We start from the raw sequence: 22,196 nt of genomic DNA, 5'->3' as shown, positions 1-22,196 counted from the left end.
TGTTTTAAACGCGCGGTAATTGGAAGAACGTAAATTTTTTCGTTTATTTGTGCCCGTTTTCCTTGTGTCTTGAAGACATTTCGAACTTGCACGTTGTAGGGACGTTGCAGAGAAAAAAAGGCAGAAAGTACGCAGAAAAAAGGGGGGGAAAAAAATCTTTCCATCTTCTCTACTTCCCAGAGGGCGCAGCTTGTTACGCCGAATCGGAGGGGCGGCGCTTCTCTCATACGTCCTGGCTGTCGTCATGCTCCAACATGGCCGCGCCCGCAGATCGCGTATTTCTGCTGACGCTCGATAGTTTTCTTTGACCGCCGTGCCGCCGTTAACATTTTCGTGTTGACTGCCACAAGGAAGCGTGCACGGGAACACTCGTCGTCGTCGAGAGCCATGAGTGTTGCAGCCACCGCTTCGTCGTCGTCTTCAAGCGTTGCCGCGAGTGACAAAGTGCCTCCAGCGGCGGGCATGGATTTCAGCTTTTCAACTCATCAGTTCAGACGCCTCTTCAACGGCAACGCCGTGCACTTTCTGGTGCTTCGCATGGACTGTAGTTTCTTGCTGTGGATCGGCTCGCAGAGCGGGAACATGAAAAACCTCGCTGTCGCCATGTCTACAGCGTACGAGAGTGCGCCCACGGCGAGTTGTCTGATGGGCGACGCGTCGGACCTCACGTCAAGTTCACTGGCGTCCAAACTGTCGAAGCGTACGGGCTGCCAGGTGTTTGTCAGCTACAACCTGTCCGGCACGGACGCAGCGACGGTGAACTTTGTGCACGACTCTCTCATCGAAGAAATGTCGCTTAATCCAGAGAAGTTTCATTAAACGACATCGCTTTTCGTCGATACATAAATGCAGCTGTGTTACGGCGAAGCGAGTCTCTCCGAATGTTGGGACGTGGTTTTATGGAGTTCATCCGTTTTGAAACACTGTCAGCTTTGAACAGAAGCCTGGCGCGCTCACAGCCCCGTTTGACAGTTGCCGAGCTCGTTCGCGAGCCGACGGAAAGCCGGTTTTTATCGGACTGTATAGTTATAACTTTCAGCCTTGATACGTGTATTGCGCCGGCCTAGGCTTAATTTTCGCAGCATTTCCCTTGACATATCTGCGCATAATGCTGCTTGCCGTGTTCAGAGCAAAGCCGCCTTGAACAGCGGTTACCGCTGTTTGCGTAGTTTCGTACGTCGCGCCTAGCAACAGCGGTCAGACTAGACGGCATGGAGGAAAGCTAGACGGCTACCAAACACAAAGGCAAATGCGCATTACTGCGTATCTTGCGGCACGCACGGGCGTGTTCTAATAAATCGCAACGGTGCAGTGGTGTTTCTTCTAAAGCGTACGGGAAGGAAGAGCAAAATCTCCGCTGGGGTAAAGGTCGCATACAAAACAGGAAAGTGGGGGAGGTTTTACGTCACCAAGTGGGTGCCTCTAGCCGGTCGTTTGTTTTTTTATCGAGCTGCGGAAGTAGCCGCCAGAGCGCCGTGGTCGTCTCGCACACTTGCAGACGGCAAAAAGCTGGGGAGCGGACTCGGAGCGCTGCACGGGCGCCGTGTAAATTTGATGCCCGAAAACTGGCATCGCAGCGTGCAGCATGTCGGAGTCCTACGGTGAGTGAGACTGCATGGCCGGCGCTCTTTCTCCGGGTTCCCTGCGATGCTCGCGTGGTCGCCCGTTCGCGAAGTGAAGGAGAAGAAAGTGGTCGCTCGCCTGAGTGGCCCCCTTTCGCCGATTCGACCAGCTGTGTGTGTGTATGTGTAGTGCGGGTTCTCCCCTCTCGGAGCAGTAGTAGGCCTACATCGCAGACCCCGGGGCTGCGTAGTCGTGTACCGCGGACCACCACTCCGTCTTGCGCCGATTTCACCCCGCGAGCCGGAGCCCCGGACGTCGTTCCGTTAGTTTCAGGCTAAACCTAGCCCCGCTCTTCGTTTTTTTTTTCGCTACGACGGCCGGGTGCGGCTCACGTCGGTCTCGGAGTCCACGACAGCGCGCTTGCGAGAAGCCGTGCACTCTGCTGCGATGCTGAAGCGTAGGAAATCTGGTATGCACCGCGAGTGTCTTTTATTGCCGGGCGTTTTATTGTTTATGCGGCGCGATGTTTGGGTTTTGCCGCGGCTGTCCACGTCTTCCGGTTTCGCGTCGCCGCGAGCGTTGCTGTCTCCGCCGGCGACTGATATTTTCGGTTCACGGTCGCGATTTAGGTGCGCGATCGCGACTTGGGACATGAACTGTGTTCCGCGCGTACCTTAGATTGTTTTAAAGCGCGGTTGTGCCTGTTGCGAGTCGTCTCCAGTTGCGTGACAGCTCAGTTGTTTGGCTACGCGCACCGCGGGTAGGGAGCTGAAAAATCCGAGACGCCCCTGGGGACTACGGATTACGACGCCTGCGCGCCTGTCAACCGCGAAGCTGCCGCGACAGTTTTGCCTTGTTTTCTTTTTTCGCGAGCAAGAAATGCTGCTAGCGAGCAGAGGGTGGCCTCCGCGTAAGAAAGCGAAGGCCTCGGTGCGGTTTGTTATTGTGCGTTACTTGTCTCGAAGCGCCGATTGCTCCCGCGCTCTTAATCTCTCATCCGAATCCGGCCCTCCCCGCGTTGTTGCGCGTAATTGCGTTTGCGGGATTAGCGTTGCCCCGTTAATCCTCTGAGCAGAGCTGTTTGTTCGGCTTAATCCCGGGTCCGTTCCCAATTTATTTTTCTTTTTTCCCCTTGCAGACTACCTGTTCAAGTTCCTGGTGATCGGCAGTGCGGGGACAGGGAAGTCATGCCTTCTCCACCAGTTCATTGAAAACAAGTGTGAGTTGCCCTCGGTAACAACCGCGTGTGGCGTGCCCGAGATGTTCCGACGCATCGCGTCACGTGGGCTGCCCCCTCGCCCTTTCTTTAAGGAGAGGGGGTTTTTTGTCATCGCCGACGCGACCATAAGGTTTCCGCGGTGGATAAGCTTGACAGCGCAATACTCGTCGTGTCACAGGCAGCTCGCCTTTTGCTTTTCGTTTACACTGCACGCTGAACTGGGCCGAGCAATAGGCGCACATGTGAGGCTTCCTCGTATGGAAGCGTGCTAGAAATTCCACAACGCGTGAAATGGGTATGGCTACCCATCAGTCAATGCATTCCTTGATGCGTGTTTTGGGGGATGTTATAAAGGTGGCTTTGCACGATAAAAAGGAAGCTGTAGGTGCGATGCATGAACACGCACGAAATAGGGGGAAAAGACGAGTAATTGAACGAGCTGCTTTGCTCACGTGTGCCCCCTCTATGCCACATGTTTGTTCTGCTGATTTACAGTGCTTCTGTAGCCCACGCCTTGATCACAGCAAAAGCGGCTCTCTTCTGGCTTTCTGGTCAGCGTCGGCTGCTTGTGATGTTCGGATAGAGCAACTAGTGAGTCGAGTGCGTGCGATCAATTTATGACAGGATGTCATCTGTGTCGTGTGCACTTTCTGTAATCCCTGCCTGAGTGCTTCAATGCTGTGATAGTTCAGCTCTGAAGTTAGGTAAGGAGATAAGCAAGCATTCATGCAACATCTGGCTTATTTTTTTCTGCAAACTTTTGCCTCACCCTATTCCCTCCATGAAAGGCTTGCTTCGAACCTTGAAAGCACTAAGGTTTGCATAATGATACTGAGAACTATGAACACACGTGAAAATGACTTGCTAGTGGCTCTACATCACTTGGTTGTTCTTGCGGGGAAAAGTTCTTGGTACACCGGTTTCATCTTTGGGGAGCAAACTGCAGCTAATGTCGCAATAAAGTGAAGGGTACCTTTTTTTGTGATGATCTGAGGTATCCAATTAAGGAGAGGCAATTCTCGGCAGTTGGACACATGGGTGATAGAGGGTCATTTGAAATGAAACATGTACTTATATCCCAGAGTCACGTGATGTGCACAGGGTATGCCGACTAAGGCAGTCACAGGAACAGGTACTCGTAACGAGTCCAAGACAATCCAGAGCAAACATAAAATGAAACTGAAACACAGCCGCCTTTCTGCTTGAAAGCCAGTTTTGTGGGAAGATTGTTTTGTTAGTGACCTCATTGAAAATTTGCAGAAAGAAGAGAGACGGGACAATGGCTGTTTTTTTTTGTTTTTTTACGGGGGGGGGGGGGGGGGGGGAGGTGCCAGGGAACTTGCTATGATTATGGCAGCTGTTTGTAGAGTTTTGAAGCAGTGGTTTCTGTCTTTTTTGGGGGGGGGGGGGGGCTGATGGCTGGGTTTCATATAAGTTCAAAGAGGACCAAATACGATGAGGCTGAATAGTGCACAGCTATTTCCCAGTAAGGATGTATTGTCACTGCAGGCCGGAACTTAGGAGGGCCGAGCAAGCAAAGACATTTCACATCCACTTTGTATGTTGCTGGTGTGGGTCAGGCTCTGCCCATCAAATGTTTTTTGCTGCACGACATGGGAGGCCGTGAGCTTCTTCTAGCCTTTCCTTGGCTTTCAGCTTGTTGATGGCTTGCAGATCAAAAGACGCACTTGTTGCTGAGAAAATTGGATTCAAAGATTTTCCTTAAATTTGATTCTAACTCCATGCCTTAAGAACACCTTAAGAACTCTGTGATCACCTCTCTGCAGTGAGCGGAGGAGTTGTCTAGCTTTGTGGATCTGTGATCAAAAATCTGCCTAAATGCAATGCAATCTACTTGCAGAAACTACTGGTGGGGGCCATACCTGTACTTCAGTTCTTAACTACTTCCAGCTTATCAAAGCTCTATTTCTGGTAGAAGTAGTTTTTTGTGATCAGAATGTGGTAACCTATCCATACAGGCAAAGTTCACTTTGTCCTCAGTGCCAGTTTAAACATTGACATTGTCTAAAAAATGTAGCTCAATAGTTAGGGGTGGCACAAGTAACGGCCATATTCAAGCAACGGGCAAACATTTTTATGCGCGTTGTAATTGAACGTCCAACAAAGATTTAAGTTTTTTTAGCACTTTGAGAATGAGTTAAGTAAACGGGGTTTATTGCACCAGGTCAGCTCAGGACGAAAAGGCACCAAAACTGAGATGTTTAGTTAGTAAAATTTAGAAACTGTGCTGGCAAATAGTAGGGAAATAAATGTTGTGGTCTGAAAATAAGCACACCTCTCAGTGCAGTAATTGAGATTACTGCTCTGGGGAGTCTCATGGTCACAGTTATCACAGTTGTGGCGAGTGTGACTGTCAGAATGAGACACCCAGACTTGTGAAGAAACGTGCAGTGTTTAAACTTGAGGCACCAGCAGGGACTAGCATTTGTGTAGTTCTGTGCTTATGGCCCCTTTGGTTTTGACGCTTGCGGGGGTGTGCGTGTGTGTGCAGTCAAAGCGGAGTCCAACCACACCATTGGCGTCGAGTTTGGCTCCAAGGTGGTGAATGTCGGCGGCCGGTCGGTCAAGCTGCAGATTTGGGACACGGCTGGCCAGGAGCGGTTCAGGTAAGGCCTGTCGCGGGCGTTGCTGGTCAGTGAAGCCGCTCAGACAAGACTTGCTTGTTTATCATGTATGAACTGTAGGATACAGGTTTTAAAAAAGAAAACAGGGGGGCACTTTGTTGACCTAAAGTGCGGTGAGGCGAAAGCCTTAAGCGCGGTGTTGCTGCTTGTGTCACTGATGTGTGGTTAAGATGTAAAGCTTCGCCTCTAAGAGTGGAACGCAACAGCTTCTTGCAACGCTGCCAGGGAGTACACAGAATGCCTTCGCCTATTCAGCTCTACGCCTTGCTTGTCGGTAAATTGGTTTTTGAGGAAAGGAAATGTATCTGTCAGGGAAGGGAGGAAGACGGGAGTGAAAGAAGACACTGTATTCACTAGCGCCTTTGTTCATTCCAAACCATTGAGCTGGCATGGCTGAGTGGTTAGCGTGCTCATCTCGCACTCTGGAGGCCCTGGTTCGATTCCCCAACTCGACCAATTTCCTACTCGGTTTTATTTATTCTACATGGAGCATCACTATACCATCCCTTTAATTGGTTGCATGGTTAGTAGCCAAAGTACAATTGGCCCCGTTTGAAATTCGCGCACTGTGACGTCACGACCATTTCGACCAATTGAAAAGCGTGACATTTGTCGACAACTCCTGCTTACAGTGATGATGCATTAAAGGCTTCCGCCTTAAAAAACTGCCGTTGACAACAATGGACCATGACACGCATGGGGCTCTCCACTGACCAATCACAACAGATAGCGAAATCAGCTATTTATGTACTTACCTTTTTATTTTCTGCTTGTGATTAGAGTCTTATTTAGGTAATAAGAGAAGCTTTAACAATGGACTATCTTTTTTTTTTTTTGTTGCGGAGGAATTGTATGTGGCGGTCATGGAATGTGGACGGTGCTTTACTGCATACTAAAGTTCACAGGAAGGATGCGTGTGCGCGTTCTGATGCAAAGTATTCAAGGCGTTTGAAAGCTTATTGGACCTGTCTGACACATCAGTACATCGCACCAACAATGCAGCTGTTACAGCTTTCGAGCTGTTTTGTAAGTTAAATGCTTCTTTGTTTAATTCAAAAGAATGGAAGCGACAAGTATTCACAGAAGTGTTGTCGACTTCCTACTGGTATGGACACAGCGTACAGTTCTTATGAGAACATACTCAACAAAGGATGCACACTGTCTATATATTATCCAGAAACCTTCCTTGTTGTGCATATGTCCCAATTGATATGATCAAAATTTGTGAAGCATGTCTCGCTGAGAATTTTGTATAGGTTGCAACTTTCCCGCATTAATCTTTGTTAGAAAAGAGAGGCATTAGTTTTTGAAAATCCATGCACCGTACCACTCCACATACATTTCAGTTCCTTTAATGGGGTGCGAAATTTGCTTCTGAATAGCATTGAGAATCTTCCGAATTCAGTTCATATCACTGAGGTTTGCCTTTATCTGTGTAGCAACCTCTGCTGCTCTTAGTTCTTTGGCTCGACTTCGTTTCAACTCATCCCGCTATTTAAGGAACCGTCATTTAAATGAGAGTCTTCATGGGGAACTTTTCTTTCAGTTTGTGGGACATCGGCAGCACTTCCACCATTCTGACGCGGGTGCTATTTTCTGCGCCTTGCTGTGCCCAAAGGCAACGAATTAGTTGAAATTGTGCCAAGCTGTGCTGAAGGCCAGGTCGAGCAAACAGGCTATGTTTTCATCAAGAGGTTGCTCCTGGCTCGGCAAACAGTGCGCAAATGCACTGTTTTCGCTGTTGTTCATACTTCCCTGTCGTGAGTGGTTTTTGCCTGTGGAGGTTGCCCAGCCCGTATCTAGTTCATCGACATTGTTGTTCGATTTATCAGCTTATCACCCAGAGGCATTGTGAGTGTAACCTGATAAGACAGGCCTATCTCATCGCGCTTATCTGACATTTCTGTGATTTCGGAGCAAAGCTTTCTTGCCATGCGGATGCAGATGTCAGGGGCAACTTTTCCATGCCTTCAGAGCACGCCAGTATTTCAGTATGCTCTTGAGGAATGTGCCAACAGCGAGACATTGAATTGAATTGATTATGTTTTAATGAGTGATCTTTAATCAGGTTGTCATCTACATAGGCGGCGAATTGTCGGAAAAAAATGATCTATAGTCTGTTTCATACATCAGGTGCAACGTTGCCAAGGCTAGTGCTTTAGTTTGCGCTGCCTACATCCGCGGTCAAAAAGTAGCGTGTTCCTTTTGCTTAGTGAGGAACGGTAAACGCTTTTCCTGCAGCCTTTTTACGTGATACATTTGTCATGAGCTGGAATAAATGCGCTCTTAATGCTGACGACATGCTGTCCCTTTCTCGTGCCTTAGACCACCCGGCCAGAAAACAAGCGCAGAGTAACACATATCTCTCTTTATTTTTGAGGACGAATTAGAGAGGCCTTTGTCGTGCGGTGTAATTTGGGGAAGATAATATAAGCCGTGTCATTCTACTGGTAATACTAGTACTTTTTTCAAATTTCCTCTCCTTTGCCTGTGCTTGCAAACTTGGTCACAGCTGGAAAGACAAAATGGCTTATGGTAGACTTCCGAAATTGCCTGAGTAGCTGGAAACCATTCAGTGGGTGGTGCCGGTACACTTGCTGTCTTAGCCTCACGGTTTTCCTCCTTTCTCCCCAGGTCTGTGACCAGGAGCTACTACCGAGGAGCGGCGGGTGCCTTGCTGGTGTACGACATTACGAGGTGGGTGGTCCGCTCTTTTGCGATGCTCTTGTGGTGATGGTTGGTCCAGTATGCAGTGCCATGCCAACTAGTGTTACAAACACTGGTCACCAAGTGTGTGACTTTCGTTGCTGGTTGTACAGTATCACTACTGAAACTGCTACCACTCTGTTGTAATGTGCAAGTGTGCGAAGGAACAAAAAAGACAGAGAGGTTGAACTTGTGGCTATAGCTTGAGAATACGCCACACACCCATTATTACCTGCCCAGGGAGAATGGGCTGTAATGGGAGCCTTGTCATGTTGTGCACAGCAGACGTCAGTAGTGAGATGCGTAGGAAATGGGAATGTTGTTGAAAAGGGAAACAGTGTGGGCTGATTTGTCTGTTGCTATGGGCAAGAAGAAACTTGAAGGGGCAGTGGTATCTCATACAAGAAGTAAAATGGCAAGAAGTTGGGTTGATAAGACACCGAACAGCGATTGGCAGCTCCTCACAGCCTCGGATGGTGCTTTTGCTGCACCGTGGAAGGTGGTTTTATCAGTCTTAGTCCGCTGCCTCCATGGTGCTGGCAAACTTGGGTCTAGCTGTCGGCCAAGTCGACATGGCAGTCTAGACTTCCTGGGCACATATTCACCATAAAGTGTTCTGCACTCGGGGGCTGTGGTTTTTCTGATGAGTTTAGTGAACGCCACGCCTTAGCCGTGCGACTCAAGATTTGGAATGAGAGCGGCGGTAGTGTCGAAAGGAACTTAGGCTGAAAAAGTCTACGCTCAGTGCAGGGCATCTAGGCATGCCATTTTTGGGCTGCGGTCTAGTCCAAGTTTCAAAGTAATGCAGCTTCACACTTCATCACTAGCCGAGCAAAGCAGTGTTCAAAACCTGGTAACCTTATTTGAGTCCTTTTTCAGAGCATCAAGTGTGCCAAAAGGTATTGGACACATTTTGCTTAGGAATGGTTACCTACATGATGTCATGCACCCTCTTAGTTTTTCCTACTTCTGTGGCTGCGGTACAGTGGATACAGGTGCAGGAGTACGCAGCAAGCTGTCAGTACAGTCGAGCCCATTTATAATGGCTGCAGTTATAACAACGATTACTATGCATGAGGCTGATGTTAGTCATAAATATACATTAGAACAATAGCACTGTGTTTCAGATACAGTGAGTGACTGTGACATCACAACTCGGTTGGAGCGAACGAGCAGGCACCATAAACTCCCATAAGGAGCCATAAAACCTGCGCGTCCTGTAAGCTCGAGACTGGAAAGAGTTTTCTGGCTTCTGTGGCATGCCCACCCCCGTTCCAAAAGAACATGCTGACCCGAAAAAGCAATAGAAAGTCCACATCGTAACCACCGGCCAAGCATGCCACGATGGGCTGCAGTGGCAATAATTGGCACGCATGCGTGCCATTTGGTCTGAAGTGTGGTGCAGATGAAACAAGGGGCAGTGGTGTAAGCGAAACAAGTTCCCGTGGTCAGTGATAAACCAGTGGCAGCTAAATGAGAACTTTGATTGCCAGTCACACGGTATGCCTTGCTGGCACAAGTGGTCACACGGCGTGCGTTCTCCAGTCGGTTCTCCAGCTTCCGCTCAGCTGCCGGGTCGATACTGCCTGCATGTAACAAACAGTGCAACTGGTATATTCCACTAAGTTCCTTGCTGTATCTGTACAACTCTGTTGAGGGTAGGAGACGCGGAGGCCCACATACCACGAGATTAGAAATTAGCGACTAGAACCAGAAACCAGTCTCTTGCACATGTGTCGGGGTAAAGTGGTTCGGGTGGTGTGTTGTGCATTGAAGAGCACTTGTCATGCAACAAACCAGCAACCCGGAGTCTGCAGTTCAAACACCCGTTTTTCACTGGGGTGGGGAGGGTTCCGCCACCTCGACTGCCTGTGCTGCCCCTCAACCCACCGCTTGTAATTATTTCCCTCTCCGCTTGTCATTGCATCTGCACTCGACACTGCAGGCATTGTCACTGTCTCCCAAACTTGAGATTGAGTTTTGTGTGTCGTTTCTCACTCGGATATTCCGATCACTGGGCGGTTTGAAAGCGCCGCTGATCACACTTTAACTGGCGCCTTTTACTGCCTCATACGTCTCATACCCCTGTCAAGCGCGCAAAATAAAGTGCACTTACGAAGAGTGTCACTTGCTGAAAGTGCACTCTAGCACAGCTAAACGTCGTAACATAAGTGCACTTGACAAAGTGCATACTCATGTCGGAGTGCGTTCACAGAACGCACTTTGAGCGCTTAGTGCGTAGCCTCGCCAGCAGCGACTTCAAAGACACATACGTATAGTGCATAAAAAGTACTTGCAACTTTATTTTACGTGCTATAATACTGTTTTTAGAAAAAATTCGTTCGTTGTAGCTACAAGCGAAGCAACAAAACAAAGGTACGAGATCCGATGCAACAACGCTGCCCGCTGCCATCTTGTTTGTTGCCGCAATTTTGGATAGTCTTGGCTGGTCTTGGCTTTTCTTCTATTTCTATTTTTTTTCCTTCGTTAAAAACGGTCGAACGTTGTTTTATTTGTGCTATCACGTTAAGCAATCAATTATTATGACACCTTTTTCTTTTCCATCGACCTCTTCATAAATTCCGTTCATTTTCTGACGCCATTTTTTTTTTACTACGAGTGCACTTTGCTTTCCGGTTTAGCACCGCGTAGCCCAAAGTGTCACTCGGGATGCCGAAGCGCACTCCCCGTAAGTGCACTTAACTTGCGCGCTTGACAGGGGTACTAATTACGCCGGCTGCTAGCGATGCTGAACGAATCCGTTTGGCTAAGTTGTCATGGCCTCGCTGTATTCTGACAGTCAAGATAATGACGTCACAGGAGCGTGAAATCAGAACGGCCAGTTCAAAACACACAGGAAAAGGAAAAACAATCTTGCGATGTGTCCTTGTGTTTGTTTTCTTCCCTGCCCCGCCCTGTGGCCACAGCCGGGAGACGTACAATGCCCTGACGAACTGGCTGACGGATGCGCGCACTCTGGCAAGCCCCAACATAGTCATCCTGCTGGTGGGCAACAAGAAGGACCTGGAGGATGACCGCGAGGTCACCTTCCTCGAGGCGAGCCGCTTCGCCCAGGAGAACGGTGGGTCTTGGTCATCTCTAGCATAACGCCTGTGTGCGGCGCAGTGGAGGGCCCCCTGGCCCTCTTCTGCTCAGATTCTGGTCAGAATTTTTGAGCTGGGGTGGTTGTGATGCACCATTCAAGGGACTCTGTCCCAGAAATCTTGAGAGCAGTCATCAATAGTGGAGTCGTGATCATCACAGTTGAGTTGAGCAGCTTCAGTGCACTTTCCCCAAGGGCTTCTATTTGGATTTTGGGTGACCACTGCCTGCATGCTTTTGCTTTCCCCCCAAGGGAAGGTGAAAGATGTCGGAACAAACATCATGCAGCCTCTCGTGTGCACATTCATCTTTTGACTGCAGGCAGCAGGTGGCTGTAGCGAAGTGCTTTCTGCTGCAACACAGTGTTAAAAAAGTGGTACAAAAAGTGTGAGGAAGGTGCATGATACCGTGGTGTCAGAATTAAAAGAAAACAGTAAAATATGTTATATTGGGAAGTGCTCATGCAGCAGCTTTAACATAGCACTGCACTTACACTGACTGCTGAGATGGTGCAGCAGCAAGTGTGGGATAAAGCAGAGATTCAAAATGAAAGGTGCAGTGTTCATCCCTTGATAGAACACTGATGGTCTCTGGAAGCAAGGCTACAATGCCTGCTTGCGGATGGGAGAAAAATTTGTAGCGAAAACAAAGTCAGCTAGCAGAAGAGAGCAGGCGTGGTACTGGGGTTGACCAGGCACTGGGGACACATCATCCATCACTTGGTATGATGAATGAATAAATGCTAAGTTCAACAAGGGGAAGCTTTGGGCCAGTTGATCTGACATGTTGGAGAGGAGGAATAACCGCGAACTTGACAGGACTGAAGAACGAGAAGAGGACAGGAGAAGCGGTGACTAGGAACTGAAGTTTATTGGAAAAAGACATGTTGCAGCAAAGGTTGCATCTGCGCATAGCATACGAGAACTGAGATAGTGACACGTGGAACACACGAGATAGTTAATGAAATACATCAAAACGAACAAAAAACTAACAAAAAAAAACAATGAAATGCCCGTCACAGGATTAACAGAAACCGGGTCTCTCTATCTAAAAGCGCCACGGAAGGCTCACTCACACACATATCAAGCCCAAGTTTGTGCATGTGTGCCGCTTCTAAAATCTCCCTTTCAAGCCTCGACCTGCCCCTTCCGATGATGGTGGCTCTGTTGAACTGTGGGTAGCAGCCATCGCATTCCCTGCAGTGTCTCGGCAGATTAGCGCCATTATCAGGTTTCAAGGACCGGAAGTGCTGTCGCAGCCTATCGTTTAGACATTGACCCATCTGGCCAACGCATCCCGTTGCGATACGGCAGAGTATACGTTGGCCAGACGGGTCAATGTCTAAACGATAGGCTGCGACAGCACTTCCGGTCCTTGAAACCCGATAATGGCGCTAATCTGCCAAGACACTGCAGGAAATGCGATGGCTGCTACCCACAGTTCAACAGAGCCACCATCATCGGAAGGGGCAGGTCGAGGCTTGAAAGGGAGATTTTAGAAACGGCGCACATGCAAAAACTTGGGCTTGATATGTGTGTGAGTGAGCCTTCCGTGGCGCTTTTAGATAGAGAGACCCGGTTTCTGTTAATCCTGTGACATGTATTTCATTAACTATCTCGTGTGTTCCACGTGTCACTATCTGTTCTCGTACGCTATGCGCAGATGCAACCTTTGCTGCAACATGTCTCTTTTCAATAAACTTCAGTTGCTAGTTACCGCTCGTCCTGTCCTCTTCTCGTTCTTCAGTCCTGTCAAGTTCGCGGTTATTCCTCCTCTCCAAAATGCTAAGTTGTGCTTTATGCAGTGAGCATGCACCTAGTTTGGCCATGTTGACGGGGTCACTAATGGGAATTGGTTCAAACTCTCATCATAACATGGTCGAACATGGTCAAATTGAAAAAATCGAACATGGTCAGACGCTTTTGAAAGGTCTGCTTTTTGTACAGTTAGCTTTGTCTAATAGTCAATGCTCAGACACTATGCCCTGGGAGGCATGCTTTAGTAGCGCGATTAGAGGATGAACAAAGAGTTATCGAGGGTACTAAAGACTGCTTACGTGCTGTGAATGCGAAAACATTTATGGCCCTCTCTAGGCCTTTAGTGTTAATCTTATGGTTTACTCCTGACGTCATGGGGGGGGGGGGACATGGGGGTCTAGCTGATGCCATGGGGGGGAGGACGACCGCTTTTTGTGGCTTTCTTGCTCCAGTCCTGTCAGCATATTTGTTCGTCCTCATCATTTCACACTTCATCCCCTAATCATGCAACCAGACCAACAAGCCCAATGCACAACTCTATATGCTTTGGCAATTCAGGTGCTCTTTTGACAGCTACATACAGTAAAACCTCGTTAATTCGAACTCGGTTTATTCGAAATCCCGCGTAATTCGAAGGTTTTCGGCGGTCCCAACAGTTTCCATGCAAAATTTGCCGGATAATTTGAACAGCCAGCGCGCCCCTCTCCGGATAATACGTAGGCTTAAACCATGGCCTCCGTGATTCACAAAAAGAAAAATGCGTTACCAGTTTCTGAGGCCAGTATAGTTGAGTTGCTGGAGTGGCAGCCAGGCGGCACTGTAAATCAATTTTCGGTTTCCGGTGGTTTGTTGTGCCTCAGCAATCTGCACAGTCTACTACCAGTCTCGGAGGCTAGCTTTAGTTGACAAAGCAACAACCAGGTGCCGCTAGGTCACAATTTTTCTGGCTCCGTTTCCATTGTTTGTCTAGCTCATGGCAGGCGCTGCTCGTAGTGTTTTGGTTGTTCGGTGCCGCGATCAAACGTGTTCTGTGTTCAGGCGCGTTTATACTCCGACGTAGCGCTCGCGCGGCACGGCTATGACCGCGGACGTGTCCGGCGGCTTCGGCGCACTCTGACCGCACCGTGGAGCGGAGCATGTCTCTATTTCGCACTGAGCGCGCCGAAGCCGCCCACCCGGAATGCACTGCGCACGCCTCCCGCGCCACTCCTCCCCTCTACTCCCTTCGCCACTCGCCTCCTCTCCCAGGCGGCGTGTCGAATGAAGAACGTTCTGCGCTCGCGTCGGAGCTCCGCTCCAAGCAGTGCCCCCAATCAAAGGGTGGCAGAAGAGTGAGCGTACCCCCCACCCCCCTCCCCTCCCGTCACCACAAGTAGCAGTCGCGTCGGAGCGCCTGGCATAGCGTCGCCGATCTGACGTATTCGTCCACAACCGGCTCTCGCCCGCGCGCCGAGAACGTCGGAGTATGTACGCACCTCTAACTACCACGCCAAGCAGTCGTGCATCGATGACTACTTCAAGTGACTGTTTTTCAGGCAAAATAAAGGTGCAGTGTTGATGCAGCCATGATTCTTACGTTTATTTCTCATTTTTCGTCGATTTTTGATAATTCGAAAACCCGGTTAATTCGATAATTTTTCGCGGTTCGACGGACTTTGAATTAACGAGGTTCTACTGTAGTCGTGACCGCTTGCAGTGGCTAGCAGCAGTGAGGTATGTTCAGTGCCCATTTCAGTGCACCTCGATGCTTCCGGGCAAACAACTGCGTGTATTGGTCTTGTCGTTCTGCAGTCTTTGCTGCTTCAGTTCAGTGTTTTTACAGTTTGCACTGCACCCTTTCCTTGCAGAGCTGATGTTCCTGGAGACCAGCGCGCTGACGGGCGAGAATGTGGAGGAGGCGTTTCTCAAGTGTGCAAAGACGATACTGGCCAAGATCGAGTCCGGTGAGTTGCCGAGTCATTGTTTACTTACGTGCCTGGTGCACGTGTGCTTGTGTGCAAGGAGAGCGAAGGCACAGTGATGCATGAGTAGCAGCAATAGATTGAGTGCATAGAAGTTTCTGCTTGGAGTTGAGGCTGTGGTCCCTCTATACTGAGAGGGTAGCATCATTCCTTGATGTTCTAGGGGAGGGAAGGAAGGGGGAATTGCGAGAGGGAAGCAAAAGAGGGGGTTGGGAGGTTGTGGTGAGAGCGGAGGAATATACAGCCAAGAACATGGCTGCCACGGGAAGAACCCAGAGGGTGGCGATCGTCGAAGGAGGAGGTTGTGACAAGGGCGCAGGAATGTCCGGCCTGAGGGCAGTTGTGGCTGAACCGAAGCTACAACAGCTTTAGCTGATTCATGTGCTAATCCGGTAAGCCTAGCTCCACCCTTGGAAAAACGGTCACAATGTGCCATTGCAACAGGCGGCTCTGCCGTAGCAACTTTTTTTTTTATTTATTGATACTGCGATCTTTTACAAGACCTTCGCAGGGTGGGCACACAATAGAGAAATACATAAATTCTGGAAACAGCAAAACGGTCTCAGGTACAAGCAAACAATTCAAAAACAATTGATCAACAATTTAAGATCAAGAACACAATTGCAAAAAGTACAAACGAAAACACAGAAATGCAGCGGTACGGCATTATAAAAAGTTAAAGGTGGCTTTCAAACTTTTTTAGTGAAGTTTGGGTTACTGCATCATTAGTTAGATTATTCCAGTCTGTAATCGTTCTGGGGAAAAAGGAGTACTTAAAGGTGTTAATTCGTGCATTTAATGGTGCATGATTGCACAAATGGTTACTCACCGAGTGGAATATTCACACCGAAAACTGATTATAGTCTCAGCTAGGCCTGTGCAAATATATTCGACATAATTTCGAATATTTGGTCAAATATTAATAGTTAAGTAAAAAATGGGAATAGTAAAGTATATTCTGTATTCGCTTTGATCCGGATGTTTGGTATCCAGATCTTGAAGCATTCATCTCGAGCAAATAGCATTTCTGGAGCCCTTGCTGCATGTGGTTTCGGTTCAGCCTACCTCCTCCAGGATGGCACGGCGGCTTACACACAGCAGTGAGATTTAGAAAGCGCGAGCCGCTGCCATCAGTGAGCACATGCTGATTGGTCCTGATGGAGCAGGCGTGTAAACAACTGGCCGGCATTTCCAGGGCGATTGCGATAGCAGTGCGGATTCCGGTAGCAGCAGTGGACCTCGCTGGGCTAATCTAATTGGAGGAAGCGTGGCTGCATTGACTTCAGCGGGGCGAGTGTGAACTGACTGCAGCTGCCTCATCCACTCTTCTCCACATGAAATTTGCTAATCAACTCTGATGGTGTAAGCATGAAAGGGAGCTAGCAGCAGGCATTGGGCACGCAGGCACGTGTGTACGCCTAGCAGGTGCTCATGGAGTTGTCACTTGAAAGTAATAGCTGCACAACGATGCAATCACAGTGAAGACCAGCAGTCAGGGGTCTCATAGATAGGCCTCTCACACCACACAAGTACATCAGCTTCGCATGTAGGCTGACTTTCCCAATTTCCAATGGCTGTTCTTGCAGGGCATGCACACAGCTTCAATGAGTGTGAGAAAGTCTCAATGCACTCTCTTTTTCTGTTATAGTAATAATCTTGTGTGTTCGAAAAATACGTGATTTTGAAATGCCTTTGTGCCGTTCAACATTTTTGTGTGCCAGAAGTATTCAAATACTATTCACTTCGAACGAAAAAAAAACCCTTTTTGTACTAGCCTGGTTGCAACACAATAATAGTGGCAAAGCTTCACATCTTTGTATGCACCGAAACATTTTTGCCCCTATTGAAAGTGATGGGCAAAAGGAGGTTTGAGAAGGAAAACAAGCATAGAAGGGCAATGTCGCTACTTTCTCGTTATAGAGGGAATTAGTTGAGACCTGCTGAGGCTAGATCCAAAACTATCAGTGAAGCGTTTCTGTTCCAAAATAGAATCCTGGGCGAGTTGGTAGGTACTCATTCTAAAACAGCGCAGACAAGACAAGGACGCCGGAGAGAAATGTACAATTTCACTTACAGCACGTCAAATTAATGTTAATTTCACATGCAGAAGAGTATGGATGAGGCAGCTGGAGTCGGTCAGTGAGAATGCGTTTCTTTTATGCTTCATTTACATAGCTCGGACAAGGAAGGTCAATGTTTATATTAATTAGTTAAGACTTCTTGTTTAATCTGCTTACGAGTTGTCACTTGCCTTTTTCAGTCCTTGTTTGGCTCTGCTTTTTGAGCCAATCAACTGGGATGATTGGATTGGATTGTAAGACATTTATTGCGTTGAGAACAGGTTGTAGGAGACACATATTAGAGGGCTGCCAGCCCATGGCTGGCGGCGACCTCATTGGCTCGCTCGATTTGCCCGTACTTGAATCTTGGGGTCCGAGCTAACCAGCATGGCTTCCCACCGCTCGGGAGAAGGGAGTGAGCTCTGTGCCACCTCCGCGGTGGGACCCAACAGAGTGTCGAACAAGACGCTGAGAAACCTAAACTGGGATGAAATTCTCAAGTTGGTCCTCCTCGCAGGCGAGCTCGACCCCGAGCGCATTGGGTCGGGCATCCAGTACGGGGAGGCGACGCTGCGCAAGCTGAATCGCTCGCAGCAGCAGAGGCGTGCGGGGACGGACTGCGCCTGCTGATGTCGTCGGACGACGCGACCCTACCCACCTACCACCCGACTCCACCAAGCCACACCTTCTCAGCGGACACCGCCCTCTGCACCCCCCACCCCCCCCACCCTCCTCGGGAAGAGAGAACTGGGCCGTGCGCTCGCGGCATCCTTTGTTTGCCAGTTCTCTCTCCCGCTCTTTTTTTTTTTTGTCTTCCTTTTGTGTGTGTTCCGTCCTTGATTATGAACTGTCTTCTTTCCCTATTCACTGCTGTTTTGTTTGTTGTGTGTCCTGTTTCGAACCCTCGAGGTCTCCCTTTTCATTTTTCTTTTTTACCCAAGAGCACATGTTTACAGAGAGGAAGACTGGAAGAAGCAGTGTTCTCCTTCGGTTTCTTATTGTTTTTTTTTTTAGTCTTCAAACGTCTTCAAGGAAACACCTCCAAACTGGATGGAGTCTGTTCAGAGGTAGAAAATTCAGTCTTTGGGATATTTGCCAGCAGATATTTGCCCAAGCTGTCACGAGCTTTCCCCAAGGAACGAAGAATGTTGGAGAGTGAATGAAGAATCTTTGAGCGCAACTTTCTGTGCGAGCAAAATGCTTTGCAAAGCTCTACTGCAATCTCAGTCCTCTCCCCTCTTCTTTTTTGTCATTATCAAGATGTCTTGTAGCCAGATCAAGAGCTGTACAGTCTGTATACCACAGCTAGGCCTGTTTTTGTGTCTTAAAAAAATGAAAAAAAAAATTATTTCGTTCGGGTTTGAACTCGTAGGAGCAGTGAGGACGTGATGAGAGCACTGAAAGGTCTGTTTGATTGTCGCATCTGAGGAGCGTGGCATGTTTTTTTTTTTTTTTTTTTCTGTGCATTGTAGCATCTTACACTCGTCAGAGTGTGAAGTCTGTGCTTTAGCGAAGCGTCTCCCAGGGTTTTGCTGAAGCTGCTATTTAATTCTTCAAAGCTCACACAGTGTGACCATATGCCTCAGTGACAAGTGGACGAGCTGCACTGTCACGCACTTGTCTTTGTTGGAGCTTTTTTGACAGCAACATATCGAGGGCTACGTGAAGTGTACCTTGTATTGAAGATGTCATGGTATCCAGTCTTGAGTATCTGAACAAGATCTTGTTTGCATTCTGTGTTGCGATCTGAGAATACATTGGCAATTGAAATGCCTAGAGTGTTTTTTTCTCCTTCTGCAGGTTCAGGCATTTGTTAGCAACTGGCTAACGTGACTGATGGAAGTAATAGATGATGACTGCTTCTAAGACTTCTAGGCTGTTTAAAAAATTTAAAAATGGCTGGACAGCTTACTTAGCTTATGTTCGTCTAGTCAGGTAGGCCTTCTCTTGTTTTTTCTTTACTGATGACAGGTGGCGTCAGTTTTGGTCGCAGGTTATCTGTCGACTCCTCACTCGGCTGCCCTCAATAAAGCAGATGGTGGCAGGAGCCATAAACACCTTTTCTCTCTTGCCTGATCACATTTCAGTCAGGGTGTGCGTCATCCGCAGTGGCTTTTAAGTGTTCGGTATTTATTTTAAGCTGATCTGTTTGTACATTTGTGTTCCCTTTTTATTGAGAGTCTATCACTGTGTTGTCATGCACGATGCATAGATTTTGAATGTTCAAGTGCAGAGCAGCTTGGCTCGATTCCTTTAGTGCTTATCGAGTTTGCGTGCTGAAAACGGCACGAGAGTTTCTCGTTTCTTTTTAATAGTCCTTCTTTTTAACATTCCATCCGTTTGAAGCGCAGGCACTTCTTTGTCATTTATTCCCTCATTTTGTATTTGGTTGCATTTTGAGATGTTGGGAGGAGCATATCAGCAAAGTAAACGTGTGCAATAAAAGTGGTTGCGGGGTTTTCGGAAACGACTCGTTTGGGAGGAGATTGAGCCGACTTCCGCAGTCACTCGACTCCTTCAACTGCTTGGCGGGTTTTTCTGTTTTGGTCGCGCAGGTGTTGGGGTGAAAATGTTGCCTTGCGAGTTTTAGGAGCTCAACCTCTGTAGTGTAGTATTAGTAGTCAGCACGGCATGTACTAAACGCTGTCGTGCGCCGATGTCGTCGGGACGTATACACTTTCGATTTCTTCGCCATAGCAGAATGTCTCGGTTACAGGTCTTTTTGCTGGTGCAGGTAAACGCAAGTTTGTAACAGTCAATGCGGGTGTTGCATTATGAAGGCTCTCGTTTTGAATTGTTCTCTAACGTGCTGTCCTCTTCAGTTCTTTGATTCCCTTGGACGCAACGGCAACAACAGCAGTTGGCACGAACGTAAATTGAGCTGCGGATTGGGATGACGATGTTGGTCATTGGCGGGGCTCGTTCATACTAGAAATGTCGAAAGTCTTCCATGGCAGGCAGTGTAGACGTAGTGTGGTTGTTAGTCAAGTGACTAGTTGTTTTGCTATGAAAATGAAATCCTGCCTGTCCCATGGGTTTCTGTGGCTTAGTCTAAAGACCCTCCACCCCAGTGTGCATAGACTGCTGTTGAGTGCTGCTTTCATGCGAGGAGCCTTCGTAATGCGTGTGCACTGTTTTATTTGTATTTTTAGTGCACTCTCTGAGTTTGTAAAGATGTGCACGATGCCCCTCCCTGTCGCGCTCTTGTACACACTCGTGCTGCATTTACACTTTGCTGAGCACATGTTTATAAGAAAAAGGAGTTAACCATGTACTATAGTTGCTGCACAACAACCTTGGTTGTGATCGATAGTGTGCCTCCTAACTGTGATTTGGATTTTTTTCTTCTTCCTTTTGCTCATGTAACCTGCAGTGTCAACTTTGTTGTTTTTCTTCTAATACTTTGTGTACCGCCAACGGATGGCGGGTGTGCTGTTTGAGTGTTACTCTCGGTACTTGGGTACAAGAAACAGTCATTGTTAAGGCTACCAGTTTATTTTTCGGCCTCTCGTCAACACACACACACACACTTTAATATATGCATATTATATATACAACAGACATATTATGTATACATATATAGGTAGCAGCTGACGTTCTGTATATAAGATTTATCTTTTAATAAAATGATCCAGCAGTTCAGAAATACTTTGGTGTGCGTATAGTTTGTTTCATATTTTTCTTTTATCCTTTGCTTCACGTTTCTCTGTTATAATTCTCAAATAGTTAAGTACAGTAGTAAACTGCTCCACTGTAGTCACTGAGAGGTACTGATAGCATCTTAAAAGTATTCTGCAATAAAGCCTTGGGGCTTCAAATGTAATAGCAGTGTTTTTGTAATTGGCATTACTTGAGAAATGGGCCAGTTTGGCTGAACTGATTGGTGTTGTTATTCTGACTTGCTCCGCAGAAAAAGGATGGGAGTAAGAAATGCACTTTTGCTTCTTTTGTTCTTCTCACGCTGTCTGTAGTGGTGAAGCATTATTTACTTGCACATTTTTTTTTTTCTGGCTCAAAATGAATTTGAAAATGAGAGTAAACAGCCTGGCTTATTCACGCCCATATCATGCAAAGGTAAGGTGTATCCCCGTGCTTTATAAATGTCTGCTGTTGTCGCTACTGTATGTTAATCCGAAATTTGGCCACTGTGCACTAGGGATTGCTATCGGTTATCGGGGCAGTGATGGCGTATGGTTGGACAGAGGTACGTGATAGGTTATTTTTGGGCTGCCGTTGGCACATAATCTCGAGCCACTTGCCAAACAATTCTCAGTTGTATATAATAGGCTCCTGCTCGGCCCTACATCGGGAAGTCGGCAAAACGCATTGGGCCGATGTCAATCACCAACCTCGGCCCAAGGTATTTCGGCAAGGTCGGCCCGTGCAGTTTTGGTCTGTTCGCCTACGTGAGGCCGACATAACATCGATACAATTTTATTGTGTTTTCTTCTTTTAAATGATGCGTTCGACATCAGAATACATGGATTACCACGTGGTACTCGCATACGACTGCGAAATAATTTAGAATTAAATTTTTCTCTCGTTGTATTTCGGTTTCATCAAACGAACGATGACTGTGACGTGTAGTTGGTGTTAGGTCACATGATGCACTAGAATAACTCATCCTTCCTCCATGAGAATAACTAATATTGACGCTAGCGCTACTGAAGACGACGACGTGAGGACATTAAGCAAAAAGGACGAAGTTCGCCACCATCGGACTCGGCACCGGACGTTCTTGGGAGCCTTCTAAACCGCCTTGAGCGTTAGCGCGTCTTACACCGACGTGACATCTGGTGGAGGTGCGGGGTAAGACGCGCTAACGCTCAAGGCGGTTTAGATACCATCATTGATACGTAGTTTTAATTCACTACAGCACTTTAGCCAGCCTCTTTCAAGACATTGAATGACATACAAGGATCTGTTAGCAATTATACAGCAGATTTTTCATTCTTCACGTGACCTATAAACATCACCTACATGTCGCAGCCATCGTTCGGCAGTTGAAACCGAAACAGCGTCAAGAAGAAATTCGATTATAAACTATTTAGCGGTCGTCGCAAACGAATACAATGGGGTGCTCCATGTATACCAGTGCTTAACCCATCGTTTGAAAAAAGAAAACACGCAAGCAAAAATTTTGTGTCTGTAGTACGTTCTAGTAACATTGGTAATATTCGAGT

At 47.7% G+C, this 22,196-nt stretch overlaps 2 protein-coding genes across 3 annotated transcripts; both read left to right on the top strand.

Moving 5' to 3' along the window:
• The first annotated feature begins 229 nt into the window (after nt 1-229).
• On the top strand, nt 230-882 carry LOC149331609 (proteasome assembly chaperone 4-like). Its single transcript, XM_089556783.1, has one exon. It carries the CDS (start codon nt 388-390, stop codon nt 817-819), a length of 432 nt encoding a protein of 143 aa, XP_089412909.1. The 5' UTR covers nt 230-387; the 3' UTR covers nt 820-882.
• Nucleotides 883-1,019: 137 nt separating this feature from the next.
• Nucleotides 1,020-20,661, top strand: Rab4 (RAS oncogene family member Rab4). 2 transcript variants are annotated; one of them, XM_089556782.1, is made up of 7 exons: nt 1,020-1,601; nt 2,702-2,782; nt 5,295-5,409; nt 8,062-8,124; nt 11,061-11,215; nt 14,840-14,935; nt 17,531-20,661. In XM_089556782.1, the coding sequence occupies exons 1-7, from the start codon at nt 1,586-1,588 to the stop codon at nt 17,641-17,643; spliced, it is 639 nt and encodes a 212-aa protein (XP_089412908.1). In that variant the 5' UTR covers nt 1,020-1,585; the 3' UTR covers nt 17,644-20,661. The 2 variants fall into 2 exon arrangements, with proteins under 2 accessions (XP_089412908.1, XP_089412906.1); XM_089556780.1 differs by lacking the exon at nt 1,020-1,601 and adding an exon at nt 1,652-2,032.
• Nucleotides 20,662-22,196: the final 1,535 nt, after the last annotated feature.

The sequence above is a fragment of the Amblyomma mixtum genome, chromosome 8 (genome assembly GCF_055824585.1).
Source record: "Amblyomma mixtum isolate Tamu chromosome 8, ASM5582458v1, whole genome shotgun sequence".
Lineage (NCBI taxonomy): Eukaryota > Metazoa > Arthropoda > Arachnida > Ixodida > Ixodidae > Amblyomma > Amblyomma mixtum.
This window is presented reverse-complemented; position numbering and strand designations above follow the sequence as displayed.

Coding starts and splice junctions, on each gene's coding strand:
- LOC149331609 (XM_089556783.1), top strand. CDS start 388: ATGAGTGTTGCAGCCACCGCTTCGTCGTCGTCTTCAAGCGTTGCCGCG.
- Rab4 (XM_089556780.1), top strand. CDS start 2,011: ATGCTGAAGCGTAGGAAATCTG. Junction 5,410..8,061: donor GCTGGCCAGGAGCGGTTCAG/GTAAGGCCTGTC, acceptor CTTTCTCCCCAG/GTCTGTGACCAGGAGCTACT. Junction 8,125..11,060: donor CTGGTGTACGACATTACGAG/GTGGGTGGTCCG, acceptor CTGTGGCCACAG/CCGGGAGACGTACAATGCCC.